Source organism: Narcine bancroftii, chromosome 2 (assembly GCF_036971445.1).
Source record: "Narcine bancroftii isolate sNarBan1 chromosome 2, sNarBan1.hap1, whole genome shotgun sequence".
NCBI classification, from domain to species: domain Eukaryota; kingdom Metazoa; phylum Chordata; class Chondrichthyes; order Torpediniformes; family Narcinidae; genus Narcine; species Narcine bancroftii.
Window position 1 is genome coordinate 81139250 of NC_091470.1, and position 25635 is coordinate 81164884.

At 39.8% G+C, this 25635-nt stretch overlaps 1 protein-coding gene across 1 annotated transcript in view; it reads left to right on the forward strand.

Annotated features, from left to right (window-relative positions):
* Nucleotides 1–25635, forward strand: part of vps39 (VPS39 subunit of HOPS complex) — a 136269-nt gene that overhangs the window by 2866 nt on the left and 107768 nt on the right. Inside the window, exons 3-6 of the mRNA XM_069915495.1 lie at nt 512–572; nt 11079–11121; nt 16619–16713; nt 20357–20455. Of these exons, the coding sequence (XP_069771596.1) occupies nt 512–572; nt 11079–11121; nt 16619–16713; nt 20357–20455 (298 nt within the window). The remainder of the gene's footprint in view (nt 1–511; nt 573–11078; nt 11122–16618; nt 16714–20356; nt 20456–25635) is intronic.

The following is a 25635-nucleotide window of genomic DNA, read 5'->3' on the forward strand; positions in this document are numbered from 1 at the left end:
ATGTCATTGAAAATACATTTTCTGCAATCACACTTGGACTTCTTCCCTGCTGATCTTGGTGCAGTCAGTGATGAACAAGGTGAAATATTTCACCAGGACATTGCTACCATGGAATCCCTCAAAACTGGCTGACTATTGTTGGACACTAACATGAGAGACATCAGATCAGGAGTACAAACAAATCAGCAGGAAAACATTTTAGGTCAGTTGAACTAACAGAATGTGTCAGCATCATCATGTGATTGAACATGCTAAATTCAATACAAGTTAATTTAATGTTTCTCCAATTTCCTACATGATACAGCAAATCTGAAATTATCTTTGTGTTCAGCCTGAAGTTGTCTATCATAAGCCCCAATTTTTTTTTCAGGAAGCAAACCTTTTGGAAAAAAAATGTTCAGCATTATTCATCAGTGTAGGAAGGTGAGAAATTCTTGCTGGATTTAGAGTATTGGCGTGTTAGGAAAAATTAGTTGAAGGATGAGTTATTTTACTTTCTTTGAACAGGTAGCAACAAATTTGAAGTCTTATTGGAAAAGTCTAACAAAAACTTTTCAAAGAAAATTCAGCAGGTATTTACTACATCCTTTATTTTAGTGTTATGATATTGTCTGATTGAACATAGATATGACATTTTAGTAATTTAAAAATTCCAATTGCTTTTTATCAACTAGCCTACTCGCTTTTGCCTCCGATTTCTGAGTGATTTATAATTTGAAGTAATTGCTGTTGCATTAGTAAAGTTAGTTTTATATATCCTAATTTAAATACTTCCTGAAGCTGTTTCAAAATTCATTCTTTGCCAAATGTTCTGATTTTTTTTCTTAATAATTCCATTGTTAACTGCAATGTGATTGGCAGTTGATACCAAGCTTCGTAATAAATTTGTAACTTCACTTTTGGGATTTATTCATGTGTTAGCCAAGATGGTGTGCAGTTTGTGTGACTGGAGTGGGGAGATGCACCATGACCAAGGCTGAAGGTGCTTTCCTTTTGATACTTCTGAACGTTTTGAGAACTTTGACCACCATCCCGATACGTTTTACCCACACTGAACCCTATGGCACATCAACATTTCACCATCTGGCTCTGCTTTATTGCATGAAGCCAATTTGCTATTTCACCTTAGATCCTGTGCAACCTAACTTTCCAGGGCACCCTACTGTACAGAACTATATTGAATGCCTTGCTGAAATCCATATATACAACCTTGTCAACTTTCTTGGTCATAACTTCAAAATACTCAGTCAAATTCATGAGGAATGATCTCCCACTCACAAAACAATTATCCATAATCAGCCTTTGTCCAAGTGAATGTACATCTTCTCCCTCAGAATACTCTCTAGTGACTTGCCAGTCACAGATGTTAGGCTCACTGGCCTTTAGTTCTCAGGGTTTTCACTGCAGCCCTTCTTGAATAGAGGTGCAACATATGCAACCCACTAGTCTTCTGGCACCTGTTATTAATGATGACTCAAAGATGTCAAACAGAGCAACTGCAATTCTCTCTCCAGCTTCTCATAGTGCCCTTGCATATATCTGATCAATCCCAGGAGAATTGTCTTTCCACAGTCACCTGTAGAAGTTTGATAGAGTATTCAATGATGTGAAATCTCCTCAGAAAGCAGAGGAATGAATGAATATGAAACATGGTTCATCAATTTCATCAAAACTGTGTGCTCATACTTGGGAGTTTCCCAACCAGAAGCCTTGAATGAATCAGATTATTTGTAATCTGCTGAGGCCATTTAAGAAGTCCAGGTATGACCTGTGGAAGACTATCTGAACAACAAAGAAGCAATTCCAGAGGAAGCTAGAAACAAAAACAGTAGCCAACCATTTCAGTCTGTGTCACATTCCCATTCTCCATTCTCACATGTCTGTCCATGGCCTTTTGTACTATCCCAGCAAGACTACCCATAAATTGGAGGAACAACACTTGATATTCTGTCTGGGCACTCTCCAACTAGATGGCATTAACATCGACTTTTCTGGTTTCTACTAACCTACTCTCCTCTTCCCCCTCCTTTCTTCCTTTTCCATTTCCAGTTCTCCTCCCTCCCATCCCTCCTCCTCGCCATCCCTCCTCCCCTTGATCTCTGCTGTCCCCTCCCTTCTCCCCCTATCACTTCCTGCCTTTGCGACCACACCTCCCTCCCCCCACTCTTGTTTGGACAACTGCCTACATTTTCCATAACCTTGATGAACAGCTCAAGCTCGAAATGTCAGTTATGTTTTTTAACCTTCGCTATATAAAAGACACTGCTTGACCTGCTGAATTTCTTTAGCATTGTGTTTTACCCATGCTTTCTTTACTCTGCTACCATCAAGAAAAAGGTACAAGAGCTTGAAGACAAGCACTCAGCAGTACAAGGACACCTTCTTCCTCTCTGCCATTAAGTTTCTGAATGAATATGAACTACAGTCATGGCCTTACTTTGACTTTCTCTTTTTCTTGCACTATTTTTATTTATTTTGTAAGATGGTTATATAAATGTTTTCACTGTGATGTGCTGCAAAACAACAAATTTCGTTACATGTTCATGATAATAAATTCTGATTCTGATTGCCTCAATGTGCTGGCCATGAAAGGTCTTCTGATACATGGACTCCCAGGGGCTTGAAGGTTCTAACCCTCTCTACCTCTGTCCCATCAGTGAGCATGGTCTCTCAGCTCTCCTTCCTAAAATCAACAATAATATCTTTGTTCTTGGTGATATTGAGAGCACCACCCAAACAGATTCTCATTTCCATTTTATATTCTGAATCATCATTTCCAGTTACTTGACCAACAATGGTGTCATTGAATTTTCAGTTTGAATTGGAGCCAAACTTGACTACTCAGTCATGACTGTACAGGAAGCAGAGCATGAGATTCGTACACATCAGAACTTTCAGCATCTCTAAAGCTGTTCTCAAGACACTACAACTGACTGCCCGAAGTTCCCCAATCCTCATTGTCTTTCTCTGTATTTAAAATAGGTGATATGCTCATTGAGAATGTTGCCCATTTCCTCTGGTTCTATGCAGAGTAGAAAGGATGGATTCCTTGGGGTCCCATTTTATCTCTGGTTACCATTTTTCTCTTGGATATTGTAACATTCTTGGAATTATCTCAATGTCATGTGCCAGAGCTATCTCCTATCCCCTTTTTGCCCCCCCCCCCGATTTTCTTTTTTGTTTGCTCCCTAGTCCTGAAACTCCTCCTCACTTGATCCCAGTGTCTTATACTTGCCCTGTGCCTCCTTGTTCTTGAACAGAGCCTGAATTCTCCTCATAATCCAATCTTTCCCTCGATTGAATGTCTGTCCTTTCACTCTAGCAGGATCATGCATGACCTGTACTTTTGTCAAGATACTCTCTCCCCGCTTTCCTCTTCCTTCAAACAACATGTTCCAATGAACTTGCGTTAGTCTGCGTCATATAACTTCAAAGTTGGTTTTGCCCCAATTTTCTGTCCTGTCTCTTTCCATATCTGCTTTAAACCTAATAGAACAATGGTTCATCCATGAACTCTTTATCCATTTGTTCTTTACAATTTCCAAGACTAGATCAAGTGTTCCCCTTCCCTTGTGTAACTGTCTATATATTGTCAGAGGAAATTTTCCTGAATATATTAGACAAATTCCGGTCTGTCTAAACCTTTTGAACTATGACTTGCCCAGTTAACATTTGGAAAGTTAAAATCCCTAGTAAGACAACCTTATTTGACCTACAGATGGCAGCAGTCTCCTTTAATTCCCGACGACTGTTTGGGGCCTCTAGTACATGCTCAACAAGGTGATCTTATTTTTTTTTCTCAGCTCCACCCATATAGCCTCATTAGCCAATCTGTCCATAATGTCACCTCTGACCATTGCCATGACATTCTCCTTAACCAATAACTCAACACCCCCTCATCTTTTACTCCCATTTCTAATTTTCTTGAAGCACTTATACCCTGGAATGTTGAGCTGCCAGTCCTGCTCCTTCTTAATCAAGTTTTCATAATGGCTTCAACATCTCAGTCACATGTTTATCCATGACACAGTTCATCTGTCTTACCTGACAACCCTCTAGCATTAAAATACTCCTTCCTCACTCCTTGTCTTTCTCCTGTCTCTAACACTTATCACCCTTCATACCAACTTCAAACCTCTCACCTGCATAGAATTCCAGTCCTCTGCCAATCTAAATCTACCCATGAACCTGTCTGTAGGGATGTTCATGAATGCTCCCCGCACCATTTTCTCTGCCACAAATTCATTTGGCTTGGCTTCCAATTTCTGAGCTCATTAGCACATGCTACAGGTAATAATCCAGAGATCACTACCCTTGAGGTCCATTCTTTCAACCTCTTACCTAAATACATATACTCATTGCACAGGACCTCATCACTTACTCTACCTATGTGGTATGTACCAATGTGTACAATAACCTCTGGCTGTTCGCTCTCTACCTTGAGAATGTCTCCAATTGCTTAGTAACATTTTTGACTCTGGGAGGCTACACACAATTCCAGTGTCTCTTCCGAAGCCACATAGCCTCATTCTGCCTGCCTTCACCCTTACCTTCTGAGCCTCCAAGCCAATCACTGTATCATTGACCTGATTGCAGCTGCTAGCCCCGAAATGTTATTTCTCCCAATAGCATCCAAATCAGTATAGCTGTTGGTGAGGGAAATGGCCACAGGAGAATCCTTCACTGCCTGCTTACTTCCCTCACCTCTCCTGTGGTCACTCATCTATCTGATAGTGGTTCCTTAGGTGTGACTACTTCAGTGAATGATGCTCTCAGCATCCAATTGCAGCTCCAGTTCCATTACATTGTCTATAAGGAGCTGCAGCTGGATGTACTTCCCACAATTGTAGTATAGTCAGCAGGGCAGCAGTGGGAGCACAAGGATCATCGACTTCCCACATCTAGCAGGAGGAACATTTCACTGCCTTGACCACTGTATCATGTAAAGTCTAATGATTTTATTTACTTGGGATATGTTTCCTTAATTTGAGCACCTTTTAATGTTGAAGTGCCCTGCTGTTAGGCTAGATTGGAAATGACCTTAAGCTGATGGTCTTGTGCCAACTTCCAGCTTTTGTCAATTGGTCCTGGTATTGAGACAGTTTTGGGAAATGAAGAACAGAAGAGAATTAGGTGCTGTGGTTCCCAAATTAATAGCAATGTTTTATAATAATTTTGAGCTGGAATATTGATTCCATCTGCAAATCTTTTTTTTTAACTTTATTTAAAATTTTATGACATGAATAAAATAAAAATTACATTTAGAAATAATAAAAAATAAGATAATAAAAATTAGAATACTACATCATTAAATTACACAAATTAACCCCCCCCAATAATTATAACACAACATTAATCATCTAATTTAAAATTAGTCCAACCCTCCCCCCCAAAGTAAAGAGTAAAGAATTAATTAACAATGTTGTAAATAAAATAGAAAAAACCCCACTTACAAAAAAAAGGATAAAACTTAACAACAACAAAAAATTACTAACAACAAAAAAAATATCAATACTAAAATAATACCCTTAAACATATATTTAAATCAAACAGTTGGATAATCATGTTGAGGAACTTTGGGGGGCATCCGATGCGCTCTAGTATTTGCCAAAGCCCTTTCCTGCTCACGGTGTCAAAGGCTTTGGTGAGGTCAACAAAGGTGATGTAGAGTCCTTTATTTTGTTCTCTGCACTTTTCTTGGAGCTGTCTGAGGGCAAAGACCATGTCAGTAGTTCCTCTGTTTGCGCGAAAGCCGCACTGTGATTCTGGGAGAATATTCTCGGCGACACTAGGTATTATTCTATTTAGGAGAATCCTAGCGTGATTTTGCCTGCAATGGAGAGCAGCGTGATTCCCCTGTAGTTTGAGCAGTCTGATTTCTCGGCTTTGTTTTTGTACAGGGTGATGATGATGGCATCACGAAGGTCCTGAGGCAGTTTTCCTTGGTCCCAACAAAGCTTGAAAAACTCATGCAGTTTGACATGCAGAGTTTTGCCGCCCCCCTCTGGGGGGATTCCATCCATACCTGCTGCTTTGCCACTTTTCAGTTGTTCACTTGCCTTATATGTCTCATCCTGGGTGAGGACCTCATCCAGCTCTAGCCTTAGGGGCTGTTGAGGGAGCTGGAGCAGGGCGGAATCTTGGACTGAGCGGTTGGCACTGAAAAGAGGTTGGAAGTGTTCTGACCATTGGTTGAGGATGGAGATCTTGTCGCTGAGGAGGACTTTGCCGTCTGAGCTGCGCAGCAGGCTTTGGACTTGGGGTGAGGGGCCATACACAGCCTTTAGAGCCTCGTAGAAACCCCTGAAGTCCCCAATGTCCGCGCTGAGTTGGGTTCGCTTGGCGAGGCTAGTCCACCACTCATTTTGGATCTCCCGGAGTTTGCGCTGAAGATGGCTGCATGCGCGACGGAAGGCTTGTTTCTTCTCTGGACAGGACGGCTTTGTAAGGTGAGCCTGGTGGGCAGCTCACTTCTTTGCCAGCAGCTCCTGGATTTCCTGGCTGTTATCGTTGAACCAGTCCTTGTTTTTCCTGGAGGAGAAGCCCAGTACCTCTTCAGTGGATTGCAGTATGGTAGTCTTCAGCTGATCTAGAGCGCATCGGATGCCCCCCAAAGTTCCTCAACATGATTATCCAACTGCACGAAAACCAACAAGGTCGGGTCAGATACAGCAATGAGCTCTCTGAACCCTTCTCCATTAACAATGGCGTGAAGCAAGGCTGTGTTCTCGCACCAACCCTCTTTTCAATCTTCTTCAGCATGATGCTGAACCAAGCCATGAAAGACCTCAACAATGAAGACGCTGTTTACATCCGGTACCGCACGGATGGCAGTCTCTTCAATCTGAGGCGCCTGCAAGCTCACACCAAGACACAAGAGAAACTTGTCCGTGAACTACTCTTTGCAGACGATGCCACTTTAGTTGCCCATTCAGAGCCAGCTCTTCAGCGCTTGACGTCCTGTTTTGCGGAAACTGCCAAAATGTTTGGCCTGGAAGTCAGCCTGAAGAAAACGGAGGTCCTCCATCAGCCATCTCCCCACCATGACTACCAGCCCCCCCACATCTCCATCAGGCACACAAAACTCAAAACGGTCAACCAGTTTACCTATCTCGGCTGCATCATTTCATCAGATGCAAGGATCGACAAAGAGATAGACAACAGACTCTCCAAGGCAAATAGCGCCTTTGGAAGACTACACAAAAGAGTCTGGAAAAACAACCAACTGACAAACCTCACAAAGATTAGCGTATACAGAGCCGTTGTCATACCCACACTCCTGTTCGGCTCCAAATCATGGGTCCTCTACCAGCATCACCTACGGCTCCTAGAACGCTTCCACCAGCGTTGTCTCCGCTCCATCCTCAAAATTCATTGGAGCGACTTCATCCCTAACATCGAAGTACTCGAGATGGCAGAGGCCGACAGCATCGAGTCCACGCTGCTGAAGATCCAGCTGCGCTGGGTGGGTCACGTCTCCAGAATGGAGGACCATCGCCTTCCCAAGATCGTGTTATATGGCAAGCTCTCCACTGGCCACCGTGACAGAGGTGCACCAAAGAAGAGGTACAAGGACTGCCTAAAGAAATCTCTTGGTGCCTGCCACATTGACCACCGCCAGTGGGCTGATATCGCCTCAAACCGTGCATCTTGGCGCCTCACAGTTCAGCGGGCAGCAACCTCCTTTGAAGAATACCGCAGAGCCCACCTCACTGACAAGACAAAGGAGGAAAAACCCAACACCCAATCCCAACCAACCAATTTTCCCCTGCAACCGTGTCTGTCTGTCCCGCATCGGACTTGTCAGCCACAATCGAGCCTGCAGCTGACGTGGACTTTTACCCCCTCCATAAATCTTTGTCCGCGAAGCCAAGCCAAAGAAGAAAGAAAGAAGAAATCAAACATAATACATGTATTTAACAAATGAAATCCACTTTAAAACTAAGTTCAAATATTAAAATCATATATCAACCACATATCTGTTATACAAAAATCATAATTAATAATACATAAATACAGAATTTCCATTAATACCAAGTTTCCTTTATAATTCATCGAGAGAACAAAAACATCCCTTAGAAAAACAATCAAATAAACTTCTTATTCCCTTCCCCTCCCCTTATATATAAAAAGAAAAAAAAGAAAAAAGTTCAAACTCTTATAAAATTCTCCATATCCTTCATTTATAACATCTTCAAAATTCTCTATCAAAATTAACAATTTTATAAAACTCTTCTCCCTCAATGTATTTGTACTTAATTTTCTTCTTTTTCTTCTTATCATCTTTCCCCTCATCTTCCTCTTCATCTAATTCAACATCCTCAATTTTTGACTTATTATCTTCTGTGACATCATCCTCTTAAAAAAGAAAGAAAAAAGAGAAACCCCCCCCCAAAAAGAGAAAAAAAAGGAGAGGAAAAAAAAAACCCTAATTCCCTCTTTATTACAATCAGAAAACAAAAAGAGTTTAAAAAAAAAATTATTTATTAAAAAAAATAATAATAAAAAAAACAGGTCGGAGGTCACAACTATCTCCTCCTGTTTAAACCGCCTGAAGCGGTAACTCCCCCAAAATATTGGGTGTGAGATAACTCACAGATAGCTGATGAGTTCTGGAAACTAGTGCCCACCCAGTTCCCTCTCCCAACTCCCATTTCATTAAACTATCATCATTGTTTAAAATACTTAAACTCTTCTCAAAAAAAATGATAAAAGATTTATTATTCTAAATCAACGTTACCACTTCGGTCACCATTGCTTCCATTTCTTTTAAAAATCTGGATCCCACCTTACATCTCTACGCTCTTTGGAGACCTTGAAGGACTACATCGTTCCTGAAACTGCATGATTGGTAGAGACTGAGCAAAGTCCATAACCTCTTTAGGATTGTCAAAGAACTTTGGCTAATTTCCATCCTAAAAAATCTTCAGTACCACAGAATACCTGAATGTTGCCTTGTGTCTTTTTTTCCACAACCGTTCTTTCACAGAATTAAATTCGTGTCATTGAAACATAATTTCTTGACTCAAATCTTGATAGAAGAAAACAGGATTATTCTGAACCATCAAAGGAGATCTATTTTGCTGGGCATTTCTAATAGCCGTACGTAAAATTGTCTCTCTGTCACAATAGTTTAAACAACGGATCAAAACAGATCTCGGATTCTGTCCTGAAAAAGATTTTCTTCTTAAAACTCTATAAGCACGTTCCAGTATTAAACCTTCAGGGAATTTATCCTGTCCTAACACTCGTGGAATCCATTCAGTAAAAAATTTTCTTGGATCTGGTCCTTCTATCCCTTCTGGCAAACCAACAATTTTCACGTTGTTCCGTCTAGATTGATTCTCCAAATAATCAACCTTTTTTGCTAAATTTTTATTTTGGATCTGCAATGTTTCAGTTATTCTCTTTTCATCTTGCAGTTGATCCTGTGCATCAACTAAACCTTGATCACACATTTCAAATCTTTCAATGGTTTCAAGCTTAAAAGCTCCATTAATGACTTCCGCCATCGCATTAATCTTGGAAATAAACAGGTTCACAAAATTAGCTAAGTGACTCGATACAGAATATATCTTATTTTCAAGATCCTTTACAGACATTTCAACAGAAGTAGATTCAGGCATAATGGGGTCTTGCTGTATCTTAGAGACCACGGGATCTTCTGTCCCTTCCCTTAATTTAGTATCTTTTCTAGCAGTTTGACTTCGTATAAAAATCCCTCTCAAAGTCCCCCCAGCAATGCCAGGAGACTGAAGATCAGAGTTATCTTTAAGCCAAATCTCTTTAATCATCTTCACTGAATCGATGTCTGGAAAAACCGTTGTAATTGAAGATGCATTTTGCAGTGCCACCACTGCAGCAGTCGAATGACAGCTCTTTAACTCTCCAGCTGGTGGCGCCCCAGCTGATTCAACTGAGTAACAGCACTCACAGTGGCCGTTGTGTGAAATACTGGCACCCGTCCAGCTCTTTGGTCTGAAAGCTGTTGAATGTGACCTTCAAAGAGCCTCACCGGCTTAAAACAGAGTTTCAATGCCGAACTCTGTACGTCTTTCTCTGGATCCATTCTACGCTGAGTCCTGGCTTCTTGTAAACAAGTAGGCTCAGACAATTTCGGAAAATTTAGTTTTTTAACAGTCTGTTGATGTTTTCTTTTACCTTTTTTTTGCATATAAACCATTAGGCACTAATCCAACACCTCTTATTATTTATAAACTTTTAAAAGAACTTTAACGGGCACTTAAAGACAAAACAATAAATCAGAGTCAGGAAGGCACATCTGTTCCCTATGCCATCTTGCCACGCTCCCCCATCTGAAAATCTTATTTCACATATAACTTGTCATTAATCTAAATTTTGGCTGTAATTTCCACATTGAAGGAAAGTCAGATGCATTGCCCTTACTGAATTTAATGGTTTGGTTTCATTTTTTAGACATTTGCCCTCATTAGTAATGTCTTATTCATTCACAATATAATTGTGCTCCCAGACCAAATCCCTGTTTATTTATGCACAAATTTTATTTTTCTTATATAGCATGGTAGCAACTGATTCTGGCTATTTAAACCCATGCTTCCCAATTGCACTCAAATTAATCTACAACCCCATAACCTTTGGAGGGTGGGAGGAAACGGGAGCACCCAGAGGAAACCCACGCAGTCAAGGCGAGAACATACAAACTCCTTACAAACAATGCCAGGTTTGAACCTGGGTCTCTGACACTGTAATAGTGTTGTGCTAACCATCTGCCCAAATTGTTAATGTATTATTTGTATGAGGATATGGCCCATCTGAATGTCTAATTAGATTACTTTTTGTGTGGTCAAATCAGCTGCAGTTTGAGAAAAGCTGTTTCAAGCAGTTTTGTTTCATGTTGCTTATTTGGTGTTCTGTTGTATATGAGTGATATCTTTATCCACTTGCTTGGTCAAATATTCATTTCTTTTTCATGCTACCATATATGTTTCCCGTTTGCTCCAATTGAATCCTAAATATGAATAGCAGGCAGTCCATGATTAACATGACGGAAATTAAACTGAATTACACCATAATGTATTTTTATTTTGATCTTCTAGCTTTATGTGGTGTCCCAATTTAAGATACTGATTTCGCTTTTGGGTAAGTGAAAATTAAATGTTAAAGTTATACCTTTGAATCCAATCATAGCTTTCTTATGTTTAGCTGTTGTTTGCTTAACTGTAATTCTTAAAATAAGATGGATGGGTGATTTTGTAAAAGGAGTCATGTATAATAATTCATTTGCTTCATTAACTTGAAAAAAAGTTCCATATTTTGTATTGACAAAATTTTCACCTCCATGGATAGTAACCAAATCCATCACAGACTCCAATCTCCCATCTATTGAAGACTTCCTTGTAAGGCGCTGCCTCAAGAAGGCAGCTAACATCTTAAAGAACCCCCATTACCTTGGACACAACCACTTCTCGCTGCTTTTTTTAGGAAGAAGGTGCAAAACTCTAAAGACTAGCGCCACGAGGTTGTTTCCCATGGCTATCAAGCTCTTGAATCTCCTCTTACTACACCAATCAGAAAATACCCTGAACTCTCAAAAACAGACTATTGTAACACCACTTTTTTCTTGCACTGTGGTGACTGAATATTTTCTATCTTTTGTATTATCACTATTTAATTTAATGTGTACTATTGTATTTTCTGAAGTACCTGTCTTACTGTAGTGAGAATTTATTTGTATATGTATTTGCACAATGTCTATGATTACCCCTCCATAAATCTTCGTCCGCGAAGCCAAGCCAAAGAAGAAGAATGATAAGCTCATCACTCCTTATTTCAAATTGTCAGGTGGGAGTCTCCACAGAAGATCATCATCTTTCATTCTTTTATTTTGCTAAATAGATGCTAAGAAATAAATTAGGCAAGTTGAGACACAAAACTACCAGTAAGGTAACCCTGTTTCTGCCAAGGAAATAAATGTCATGTCTTTTGTTCAGGTGAAGAGATAAGACAAGCCAGAGTATAATTTGGTGGTGCATTTATGCAAAAGTGAGATGCAAGAATGTGAAAATATGATGCATACATTACTCAAGATTGTTACCGCACAAAGGTGATTACATTTGAATGGTCTGCTTAATCCTGTTTCCCATATTTCTTTCACCTTCCTGGATCTTGAATCATTTGCTATGTTTACCCATTTGTTTGCATCATTGGCACAAGGAGATCAGTTCTACTACTACAATCTTGTATCTGTAATCAATCATAGAATTACTGAATCAGGAAAAAGTTGGAGTGCAGGAGGAGGCCGTTTGACCCATCAAGCCTGTGCCGAATCTATCCAAGAACTAGCCTCTGCCCCACTCCCGAAAGTCTTTGTGTTCCTTTTCTTTGAATTCCCTATGGATTCCACCATAGAATCTGCCTCCACTGGCCTTAGATCAATGTTCAATGTTAATTTATTGCCATATAATGTGCAGATTCACATAATTCTTTCCTTCAGCCAAACAAATACTGTACATAAGATATACTTACTACAATAGTAAAAATTTTAATTAACACAAATGCAAATCGGAAAAGGAGATGATAAATATCAAAATGTTAAATATCACAGTTACAGTTAGTGCAAGAAAGCAAAAATTACTTTTCAGTACCGCAGACAGATCTTTTGGTGGTCCTGGATAGTTTGTGTTTCAGATTACAATAGTACGGGCAGATTCAAGAGCTTAATTGTTGGATGAAAAACTGTTATCCTGTTCTGGAATTAATCCAGATCCTAACTGCTCACTACATTTATATAAAAAAAAAGATTTTTTCTGTATCACTTCTGATTCTTTTGTCAATCACATTTAAATCTTTTGGTTTTTGAGTGTACTGGTGGAAACAATTCCTCTTTTGTATAAAGCTTTTGTGAATTTATAGACTTTTTCTCAGATCCCTTCTTGGTCTCTTCAGTCTGCAGAACAGTCCAATCTTTTCCTGTTAATCCACATAATGAAAGTCTGTTGTCCCTCAATAAATTGATAAATTTCTTCCAATTCTTCTCCAAAGTCTTCATATCTTTTCTAAAATAGAGAGTCCAAAACTGGACACAGACTCCAGTTGTGCTCAAATAAGTTTTTTTTCTGCATTACTTCCTTGCTCTTCAACTCCATTCCTCTTTGTATAAATTTTATATACATTTTTAAAATCTAGGATCCTCAGCTATTTTCACTATTTTCTCAGCTGTCATTTTCAACAATGTTCACATTTATCCCAGATATATTTGTTCTTGTTCCCTTTTAGAATTGTCCTCTGTCATGTGCATGCAAGTTCAAGTGATTAATATAAAGAACAGTGGGCCATGTTCCAACCACAGTGCAACACCACTATCCCCTTCCATCTCATCCAAACAATAAAATGGAAGTGAAAAATAGTTTTCTCATGTCACTTGGCCAATGTTCTATCCATTATGCACTGCTTCTTTTAGTTCACGGGCTTCAATCTGAATGAAAGCCCATATATAAAATGCACTTTCTTATTCTTATTCACTACTTCCTCATCAAAAGACTGACCAAGGATGTTGCCTTTTCATTCCTGGAGCTATTCTAGTAATTATCTCTTATTAGAGATTATATTCAGTAATTATCCTCCAGTTTCTTTACCTCCTTTCTGAATGAATGTAGTATTACAATTGAGGCCAAAATCTTTTATAAGGATTCAACATAATTTCTTGCTCCCTACATTTCTACTCATGAGGCTCAGGATACCTTGTGTTTAACAAATGGCACTTTCTTCTTGCCTGGCCATGTCCAAAGTTTCAGAATCAGAAACCCACACATCCTTCCCTACACACGGTTTAGGACAGGGAAGGCCAACCTTTTAATTTTCAATTTAGACATATAGCATTGTAACAGGCCATTTCGGCCCACGAGTCCCTGACACCCAATTAACCTACACCTCTGTTACGTACTTGTGGGCTGAAACGGCCTGTTACTGTGCTGTATGTCTAAATTAAAAATTAGAAGGTTGGCCACCATTGCTTTAGAGTAATGCTACATAAGCAATAGAGCAGTACAGCACAGGAGTGGGCCCATGTGTCTGAATGGAATATGATGTCCAAATCAGACTGAATATCTGCAGCTTGCACCTGATAGATATCCCTTCATGTTCATGTAGAAGACTCTTAAATGCTACTATTGTATCTACTTCCACCACTACTCTTAACAGCCCATTCATTACAGGCAGTACCTCTCTCTGTGTAAAATATTATCCATGCACATCACCTTAAACTTTTTCCCCTTCACCTTAATGTGTGTACAAGTTTTTCCTTTGTCCTGGGGAAAAGATTCTGAATTCCCACCCTGTCAATGCCTTTCATAATTTTATAAACCTCTATCATACCTTCTACACTCCAGAGAAAACAATCCAAGTTTGTCCAATCTCTCCCTATAACTCATGCCCTCTAAATCAGGCAACATCCGAGTAAGGCTTTTCTGTACACATTCCAAAGACTCCACGTCTTTCCTGTAATGGGGCCACCAAAATTGCACATGGTATTCCAAGTGTAGCCTACCCAAAGTATTTATTTTTGGCTGCAACCAAGCAAACGTAGATTCGAGATGATGATCTCCTTATTTTTATACTCACTTTCCTGCCCAATGAACTAAGCATAGCTAAAGCCACTTTTACTGCCCTGTCTACTTGTGTAGAAAGTAATTACATAGTTAATAGTGCCTTTTTCTTTCTGCCACATTGATACGATTTTCATATTTATTATCAATTCAAACAACAAACTTTACAGTAATTCAAAAGTAAACATCTGCTTGAGAGGAGAAATCTAAAGTTAAAAGACAATTATGTTGGAGATACTCAGTGACTCAGGCAGCTGATGAAAGCATAATTTGTATGAAACATTAATTTTATTTCTTTTGTAATTGATGCTGTCAGACCCAAGAATCTCCAGAACTTTTTTTTGTTTTGAACATTTTTTTTCCCTCACTTTTCTGGAAGCACTGGTTTCATTTGGGGAAAGGTAAGATTCTACTTGCCTCTTACTTCGGCACCTCTGGTGAGATGCTGCCATCACATAGATCGTTCCTTCCCTTTCAGTCAAAGTTCAAATTTATTGTCAGAGTACATGTATGACATCGCATACAACCCTGAGATTCTTTTTCTTGTGGGCCAGGCAGAATTAGTGTAAAGTATATTTCAAGAAAAATATGTATATATAAAAAGAAAAATGTAAACAAAGAAATGTAGATAAACTGACTTTGCATATACAGAAAAAAAATCAACAATAAATAATGTGCAAATTAAGAGTCCTTATCTGAGTCTCCGATTGAGTTTGTGGTTGAGGAGTCTGATGGTGAAGGGGTAGCAACTGTTCCTGAACTAGGTAGTGCGAGTCTTGTGGCCCCTACACCTCTTTTCTGATGGCAGCAGCGAGAACAGAGCATGTTCTCTGGATGTTCATGGATCCTTGATGATTCCACGAAGATGATGATAGTGGGGAGAGTGTTGCCTGTCATGTACTGGCTTGAGTCCACTACCTTTTGCAGGGCTTTCTACTCGCAGGTATTGATACCCATATATCAGCTCGCGATGCAGCCAGTCAGCACAGTTTCCGCTCAACATCTGTGGATGTTTGTCCAGGTTTTCGATGTCATACTGAACCTCTGTAAACTCCTGAGGAAGTAGAGGTGCTGACGTGCTTTCATGATGACATTAGTATGTTGGGCCCACGAAAGGTCCTCCGACATAGTGACTCCCAGGGATTTAAAATTGCTCACCCTCTCCATCTCTGATCATCCAATGATCACTGGATCGAACACACCTCTGGTTTTCCGTTTACGATCAACTCCTTGGGTTTTGGTGACACTGAGTGAAAGATGGTTGTTAGTACACAATTCAGCCAAGTTTTCAATCTCCTTCCTGCATGCTGACTCATTGCCCCTTTTTTATGCAACCCATCACTATGGTATCATCAGCAAATTTATAATTGGGGTTGTCATACCGAGCCATGAAGTGTAAACCAAGTAGAGCAAGGGTCTAAGTATTGCAGCCATGTAGTGCTCCGGTGCTGATGAAGATTTTGGAAATGTTCTTGCCAATCTGCACTGATTGGGGTCTGGAGGTGAGGAAATCCAGGATCCACTTCACCCAGGTGAAGTGAGACCCAGGTCTTGGAGTTTGCTGATCTGTTTCAAGAGATGATGATGGGTTCAGCATCAAAAGAACCATTCCTTGTATGACACAGCACATGATTAACCCTTTGATCATCAACATCACTGACCCCTTTTTCAAGCAAATGTAGGAAATTTAGCACCCATCCTCCTCCCTCTCCACTGGCTAGGGCTCTAAGCACTCCAGGTGAAGTACCAATCTACCTCTCAATTCGGTACTGTGCTTGTAGACCATTATATAGTGTCTCCTTCATTAGAAACATCCAAGAGCAAACTGGCTGATTAGTTTTTGAGCACTTCACAGATTCTGCTGCATTGGAATGGACTGAAATCATCAGTATGTATTAATGTATACAGAATAAAAATGACATTTTTAACCAGTTGGAAAAATATAGGCAGTAGGAGATCAATACCAATGAAATCTTTACATACTAGGGGAAAAGGTTTCTAATAACATTTAAATATTTTTTCTTTCCCTGCAGAAAATAATGTTTACGTTCATGATTTACTCACATTCCAACAAATTACAGTGGTCGCAAAGGCCAAAGGTGCCAGTCTCTTCTCATGCGATTTGAAGGTAAGAGGCAGATGGCAGACAATATTATTTCTTGTACCCTGAGGGATGCAGAAAATCTTGATAATAATTCTAAAAATTATGATGATGTGCACAATTTATTTTTTAGTAGGCCAGGTGGATAATATGAGAGCATTTCCATGCATGTTTCTTGATTGAAATTTCTTTCCCATCTCCCTCCCACCTGGTAGATTTCAGATTTATTGTCAGAGTACATACAATACATGACATCACATACAACCCTGAGATTTTTTTTTCCTGTGGGCGAGGCAGAATTACCACTTATTGGTAGTGCAAAGAAAAAAATGACTCAATGAACACATGAAAACAAATTTTAAAAAATTTAGATAAACTGTGAAATACAGAGAGGGGAAAAATCAATGAAATGCAAGAGTCCTTAAATGAGTCCCTGATTGAGTTGAGTCTGATGGTGGAGAGGAAGCAGCTGTTCCTAAACCTGGTGGTGTGAGTCTTGAGGCACCTTTCTCTCTTTCCTATGGCATCAGTGAGAACAGGGTGTGTTCTGGATGAAGTGGATCCTTGATGATTGCTGCTGCTCTCCGACAGCACCGTTCCCTGTAGATGTTCTCAATAGTGGAGAGGGTTTTGTCTGTGATGTGCTAGATTGTGTCCATGACCCTTTGCAAGGCTTTACGCTCAGGGGTACTGGTGTCCCCATACCTGACTGTGATGCTGCCAGTTAGCACACTTTTCACCCTACATACATCTGTAGAAATTTGTCAGGGTTTCTGGTGTTATGTTTGAAAAAAGATGAAAATCACTCTCCATTCCACCTAACATTTTGCTAGGGTACATTTGCCCCACCCGGTAGCTTGGCCTTTGAAGATTTTAAACAGTACTAATTTTATGGTAATAATGACAGTGAGTTTATTGTCATAAACATTGTACAATGTACACATGCACCAACATATTTACTCGGTGCAGCAAGCAGGTAGTTGTAAAAAAAAACTCGTAATAAATTTAATTGAATTAAACAAGGCAATAAATGCAAAGATAGATAATATTCACAGTAATCCACTGCAAAAGAAAAATGAGTGAGGAGAGAGAAACAAGGACAGAAGTAAAACAGAGTGCCCACTCCAAAGGTTGGGAAATAAAAGGAGAGGCAAATAGGCCCAGAGTACAAATGACACAAAGGCAAACTTAAGGGTTTTGTTTCTTATTTCACAAAGCATTTTGAAAAAGGCAATTGAGCTAACTGCACAAATGAGAAGCGAATGGGTATGATTCTGGTAATGTTGGAGGGGATCAAAGCTGGAAACTTAATGTTGAGGGATATTTGACTTTTTAGAAGGACAGGTGAGAAAGAAAAGAAGATTGAGATGTGGTTAAAGGAGGACAAGTACTGTAGTAACAGGATGATAGGAATAGGAGGAAGAGAGGTATGTGGAGGTTGCTATATTAGTCAAAGAAGTTATCACAGTGGTCTTAGAATATTGCCAGAGAACCACTGTATGAGGCAGTGTGGGTGGTAATCAAGAAACAAAAAGGAGTCACCTTGATGGGAGTATACTATCAGTCACCAAATAATCACTGGGAACTAGAGAATCAAATATGCAGAGAGATTACTGATGTCTGTAAAAAAAAAAAAAAAAAAAGTAGCATTGCTGTTATTTAAGTAATTTCACCTTCCCCAACATTGACAGGAAGTGCCAAATTTTGGGGGAATTGGGTGGAATGAATTTTTTACGTGTGTCCAGGAGAATTTTCTCCAGAAATATGTGGATAGCCCTAGAAGGGAAGGGCAGTATTACTACTGCCAAAAAGCTGCCATCATCATCCCAGTACCCAAGAGGGCATCAACAACAGGCCTCAATGACTACTACCCTGTGGCACTGGCCTCCACCATTGTGAATTGCTTTGAGCATCTGGTGATGGAACACATACCTCCCAGAGATGCTGGACCTATTTCAATTTGCCTATAGATGAAACCATTCCACAAATGATACTACAGCCGTGTCCCTTCACTCTGTCCTGGCCCACCTAGAGAACAACACCTCATATGCCAGGCTGCTGTTCATTGACTTCACCTCAGTGTTTAATATGATCATTTCCCAGGGGCTGGTGGAGAAGCTGTCCTTGCTGGGACTCATCACCCCCCCCCCCCATAACTGGATTCTGGACTTCCTAAAAGAAAGACTAGACTGTCCAGGTGGGTAGCTGTACATCGAAGACTATTATACTGAACACTTGCACTCCTCAGGGATGTATGCTCAGCCTGCTCCTGTTCATGCTACTGAACCACAACTGCACTCCCTGATCCATCCAGCTCCAACAGTGCCATCAAGTTTGCAGATAACAACAGTAGCTGGTCTCATTAGCAACAATGATGAGTCGAACTGTAGAGAAGAGGTGCAAAATCTCGTGATATGGTGCGAGTGTAACAACTTGAGTCTCAACGTGAACAAGATGAAAGAGATGATCGTGGTCTTCAGGAGGACCAGGAACGACTTCCCTCAACTACACATCAACAACTCTGTAATGAAGAGTGGAGAGCACCAGTTCCTTAGAGTTCACTTAACTAGTGACCTATCGCAGACACTCAACATCTCCTCACTTGTTAGGAAGGCGCAACAGTAACTGCCCTTCCTGAGAAGATTAAAGTGGGCAAGGCTACTGGCCACCATTGTGTCAACCTTCCACAGGAGCTCTATTGAGAGCAATCTGGCCAGCTGCATTATAGTGTCTTATATTGCTGCAGAGAATGGATCGGAGGTCAATCCACGGGACCAAAAGGGTGGCAGAGAGGATCACTGGAGTCTCCCTTCCCCCCCCCCCCCAACCCCACCCCCCAATCAATGTGATCTACTGGGATCATTATCTGAAGAGGGTGCGCAAAATCATTGAGGACCCCTTTCACCCTGTAGACAGCATCTTTCAATTGCTCCGGTCAGGGAAGAGATCCAGGAGTATCAGCCAGCACCACTAGGCTGAGGCGCAGCTTCTTCCCACAGGCAGAGAGAATGATGAACGACCAAAGGAACTGCTCACATTAAAACCACCTGAGACTCCTATTCATGAAACATTATTTATTTGATTGTTTGTTTATTTGAATAATTGTCCTATTTGTATAGTTTGTCTGTATGTGTCTTGTGTGTGGTTAATTTTTTTGTTAAACTTCGACATTTTAATTTCAAGTTGTGTGTCTGAGTGTTTTGCACTGAGGACCGGAGAATGCTGTTTCATCTGGTTGTCCTTGTGCAATCAGATGACAATATATTTGATTTGACTCGACCTAATATTTGCAAATTCACTGCAAGCCTGGGACGTTTCTTCTGGCTAAGCTCAGTCTCTTTTGTCATTGTCTTTAACCAGCAGAAGAAATAGTGAAACCCTGAAATAGAGTTGGCTTGGATTTGATTAATTGTTCTATTATTTATAATTTAGAAAGGATTTGGTTGCTATGGTTCTATAGTTAAATGTACAATATCAAAGGCTAAAATTATTGAGGTAAATTTTGTGCAATTGAGAATCAATTAAAGAACTCTTTTTAAAATTCTATTAGCATTATGTAACAGTGTCGTATCAGTATTATATGTTATCCCATTTTCATGTACAAGTTTTGATCCAGAATAGGATATTGGGCTTCCAATGTGCTTGGTAACTTTGCATTCTATATTTTCAGCGATCCGATGGTGATGAGCTGGTTCTCAGTATGTGTGTAGCTGTAAAGAAGAAACTCCAGCTGTATAACTGGCGAGGCCGGGAGTTCCACGAAGCGCAGGTGAGTCTTTCTCAACTGAGGAAATTGCCAAGATAATAAGCTAACATTTAGTTGTGCTGCTCTGGGACTCAGTTCTTTTACTATACCAGATCCCCATAACTTTCAATTTTTTGATCTTTCAAGAACATATCGCTTCTTCTCAATAATCCTCCAGGTAGAGAATCGAAGGCACTAGGGCTAAGCTGTAGGTGAAGTCAACTGGTCAATATATTAATGAGGTCAATTGAAGAGAAAGAACACAAACAGGAATGTAAAAGTTGTGAAATTCAAAATTGTAGGAAGTACCCAGCAATTGAGGCTGTGTGACTGTGGTCAGAAAAATTGAGCCATATTCACAGATGAATAACCTGTGACATAATTGACCAGTTCCAATACAAGCACACAAAGCGAGTTACCTGAAGTAGTAGAATTTGTAGAGTCTCATTTGTCAACCTGAAAGAAGTTTTCCTCAGACTCTGGTAGGATTTTCAGCTATCTCTTTTGCTTTAATCTCATCTTTAATAAGGTGTTAACCAAATGCATTTTCCACAGATACTGCCTGATAGTTTCACTGGATGCGGCCTTTAATTTACTGATTTCTATCTCCTTCCCTTTTTAAGTAAAGGAATAACAGTTGCTGTTTTCCAATCTAATGCAACTTTCCATGAAACTATGGAAAAATTAAAATCAACGAATCAACTATCTCTCTCGTCTCTTCAAAGACGATATGATAGAGGAGTCACGTGATGGAGTAGTGGCCGGTCAGGGAACTCCAGCCTTCTCCGGAAAAGTTGAAAAAAAAACACACAAAACACAAAGGTACAAGAATAAAAATTAAAACAAAGTAAAAGTAAAGGTGAGAAGAAAATGGCAGCGAAGAGAGAAAAGTCGAAAGCAACGGGAAGAAGAGAAGAAGAAAGAACGTTGGAAGAAGAAGGTGAAGGCCTTAGCTGTCTGAGGAGGCCCGCCGCGGAGAGAGAAGCCCGCTCCCTAAGATCAGTGGAAGTCCCGAGCTCGGGACTACAAAAATGGCTCGCGGAGCCAAGTAAAAGTGCGCGGTGCGCATGAAAAAAAAACACACTCACGGGAGGGGGGGAACAGCTGAGGAGTCGATCTCCACAGCTGAGAGTGACAGCTGCAACACAGCAACAGGAAGAAAACACAGAAAACAACGAGAACAAGAAAGAAGAGAGCAAAAAGAAAACAAGGAAACAACAGATGGCCAACCCAGAGGAAGAAGAAGAAGAACATAGAGAAATGGAAGAAGAAGGGAAAGGCAGGACAATGGATATATATTTAAAGAATATATGGAATCAGTAAAAGAATGGCAATTACAAGAATTTAATGAAATAAAAAGAAGAATTAAGAGTGCAGAAGAAAAAATGAATAAAATAGAGATGGTCATATCAGATATAGGAAAAAGAGTGGACAATATGGAAGAACGAGAAATAATCGTAGAAATGGAAGTAGAGGAGGAGTCACGTGATGGAGTAGTGGCCGGACGGTGAACTCCAGCCCTCTCCAGAAAAGTCGGGAAAAACAAAAGAAAACACAAAGGCACAGAAATAAAAGTTACAGAAAAGTGAGTATAAAGGTGGAAAGAAGATGGCGACAAAAAAAGAAAAATCGAAAGCAACGGTAAGAAGAGAGGAAGAGAAGACAAAGGAGGAAAAAGGTGAAGGCCTTACCTGTCCGAAGAGGCCCGCTGCGGAGAGAGAAACCCGCTCCCTCAGGTCGGTAAATAATGGACTACAAAAATGGCTCGCAGAGCCGAGTAAAAGTGCGCAACCGCGCATGCGCGATACTTCGCGCATGCGCGATGCGAATGACAAAAGACACACCGACGGGAGGGGGGACCAGCTGGGGAGTCGATCTCCACAGCCGGCAACGACAGCTGCAGAACACCTGCAGCAAGAAGAGACCACAGAAGACAATAGAAACAAGAAAGAAGAGGAGGAAAGGGCACCAAAGAAACAACAGATGGCCAACCCAGAGGAAGAAGAAGAGGAAGAGGAAGAGTACAGGGAAATAGAAGAAGAAAAGAAAGGCAAGGTAAAGGATATACTTGCTCTTATTAAAGGATACATGGAGTCATTTAAAGAATGGCAAACACAGGAATTTAAGGATTTAAGAAAAAGAATAAACAACACAGAAGAGAAAATAAATAAAATGGAGATGACCTTAACAGAAATGGGAAAGAAAATGGACAAGATGGAAGAGCGGGCAGTAGCAGCAGAAATGGAGGGAGAAGACTTAAAAAAGAAATTGGAGAAATCTAATAAAAAAACTAAAGAGACACAAGAACTACTAGCTCAAAAAATAGATACAATGGAAAATTATAACAGAAGAAATAACATAAAGATAGTGGGCCTTAAGGAAGATGAAGAAGGCAAGAATATGAGGGAGTTTATAAAAGAGTGGATCCCTAAGACCCTAGGATGTCCAGAACTACAGCAAGAAATGGAAATAGAAAGGGCACATAGAGTATTGGCCTCTAAACCACAACCACAACAAAAACCAAGATCTATTGTAGTAAAATTCCTAAGATATACTACAAGAGAAAAGGTACTGGAGAAGACAATGGAAAAAGTAAGAGAGGGCAACAAACCACTGGAGTATAAAGGGCAAAAAATCTTCATTTATCCAGATATAAGTTTTGAACTCCTAAAGAAGAGAAGAGTTCAATACAGCAAAGGCGATTTTATGGAAGAAAGGGTATAAATTTATACTAAAGCATCCAGCGATATTGAAAATATTTATTCCAGGACAACAAAACAGACTATTCTCGGATCCAGAAGAAGCATGAAAATTTGCAGAACAATTACAAAAATAGACTGAGGGAGGAAGACGGGTAATGAGAGTTAAAATGATCACGATTGATATGTATGTGGGTAAAGACAAAAATAGACTGAGGGATGAAGACGGGTAATGAGAGTAAAAATGATCACGATTGATATGTATGCGGGTAAAGAGGTATAAGAGTGAATAGAGACAATGAGCATACATGAATGCATCTGTACTTAGAGGAAAATATAGATAGTATAGACAAGAATTAATAAGGGAAGGTAATGGAATAGAGAGAATAAGGAGGGAATTAAAAGAGTGACCTTTGTGACATATGAAAAGTGAAATCTTTTCTGGGGGAGGCGGGGTGGGGGGAAATAGCGGTCACTGCAAAATCAGTTGACGCTTGCGAGTGGATTCGCAAATCCAAATGGAGAGGGGAGATGTGGTTGTCCGACAAGGGATAAAGGACAACTCAGGAGGTGAAGGGGACATTGGGGATAAATAAGATAGAAATAGGAGAATAAGGAAAATGTTGGATGTTGTAGGAATGTTGTCTTATAAAGAGTTGAAAATAAGAAAACAGAAATGGAAAAGGAGGAAAGGTAATGATGGAAAAACGGAAAGAGAAGATAAACAAAATATATATGTCTTTAAATATTAATGGAATACATAACCAAATTAAAAGGAAGAAACTACTAAATTTAAATGAATAAATGTATTCCATTAGAAAAAATAACATATAGGTTAAAAAATAATATTGAAATATTCGAACAAGTATAGGAGCCTTACATTAAATACAATAGCGAAAACCTACCGGGGACAAACATTACCTAAGTTGATGGAAGGGGAAGGAAAGAAGAGAATGGACTCAGTAGAATTTCTGGTGTAATTTTGTTGAATGACAACATTGTCTGACTGGCTTAATGCAACCTAGATTGTATACCTAAAATGGATGAGAGCGGGGGGTGGGGGGGTGGTTTGGGAGGAAAGTGGGGGGGGGAGAAAAAGTCACTGTATATGTGTGAAAAAGAAATAGTGTATATCATGGCTAATGTGATTTATGGTGTGAAAAATAAAAAAATAAAAAAAAAAAGAAATGGAAGTAGAGGACTTAAAAGAGAAATTAGAAGAATCTAATAAAAAAGTTAAAGAGGCACAAGAGCTGTTAGCTCAGAAGATAGATATAATGGAAAACTATAATAGAAGAAATAATATAAAGATAGTGGGCCTTAAGGAAGATGAAGAAGGCAAGAATATGAGAGAATTTATAAAAGATTGGATCCCCAGGGTCCTAGGAAGACCAGAATTACAGGAAGAAATGGAAATAGAGAGGGCACATAGAACACTAGCCCCGAAACCACAGCCGCAGCAAAAACCAAGATCCATTTTAGTAAAATTCTTAAGATATACAACAAGAGAAAATATATTGGAGAAAGCAATGAAGAAAATAAGAGAAGACAAAAAGCCACTGGAATATAAAGGACAAAAGTTTTTTTTCTATCCAGACATAAGTTTTGAACTCCTGAAGAAGAGGAAGGAGTTCAATACAGCAAAAACGATCTTATGGAAAAAAGGATATAAATTTATGTTAAAGTACCCAGCGGTACTTAAAATAGTTATTCCAGGGCAACAAAACAGACTATTCTCAGATCCAGAGGAAGCACGAAAATTTGCAGAACAACTACAAAACAAGCAGAGAGATGAAAACATTTAATGAGAGTAAAAATGACCACGAACTATTTTCTTTCTTTGGCTTGGCTTCGCGGACGAAGATTTATGGAGGGGGTAAAAAGTCCACGTCAGCTGCAGGCTCGTTTGTGGCTGACAAGTCCGATGCGGGACAGGCAGACACGATTGCAGCGGTTGCAGGGGAAAATTGGTTGGTTGGGGTTGGGTGTTGGGTTTTTCCTCCTTTGCCTTTTGTCAGTGAGGTAAAGGAGGAAAAATGACCACGAACTATATGTATGTGTGTATATGGGTTACGTGTGTATGTATATATGTGTGTACATGAGTGTATCCGTATTTAAAGGAAAATATATAGAGTATAGATAAGAATTAATAAGGGAAAGAAAGGGAAGGGAGGAAGTAAGGAGGGAATTAAGAGAGCGACCTTTGTAATATATGAAAATTAAAATCATTTCTGGGGTGGCTGGGTGGGGAGAAGTTACGGTCACTGCGAAATCAGTTGACGCTTGCGAGTGAATTCGCAAATCCAAATGGAGAGGGGAGATGTGGTTGCCCGACAAGGGATAAAGGGCAACTCAGGAGGGGGAGGGGAGAATGGGGTTAAAGAAATTTTAGATAGGAGAATAAGGGAAATGTTTGATGTTTTAGAAATGTTGTCTTATAAAGTGTTCAAAACAAGAAAGCAGAAATGGATAAGAAGGAAAAGTGATGATGGAGAAACGGAAAGG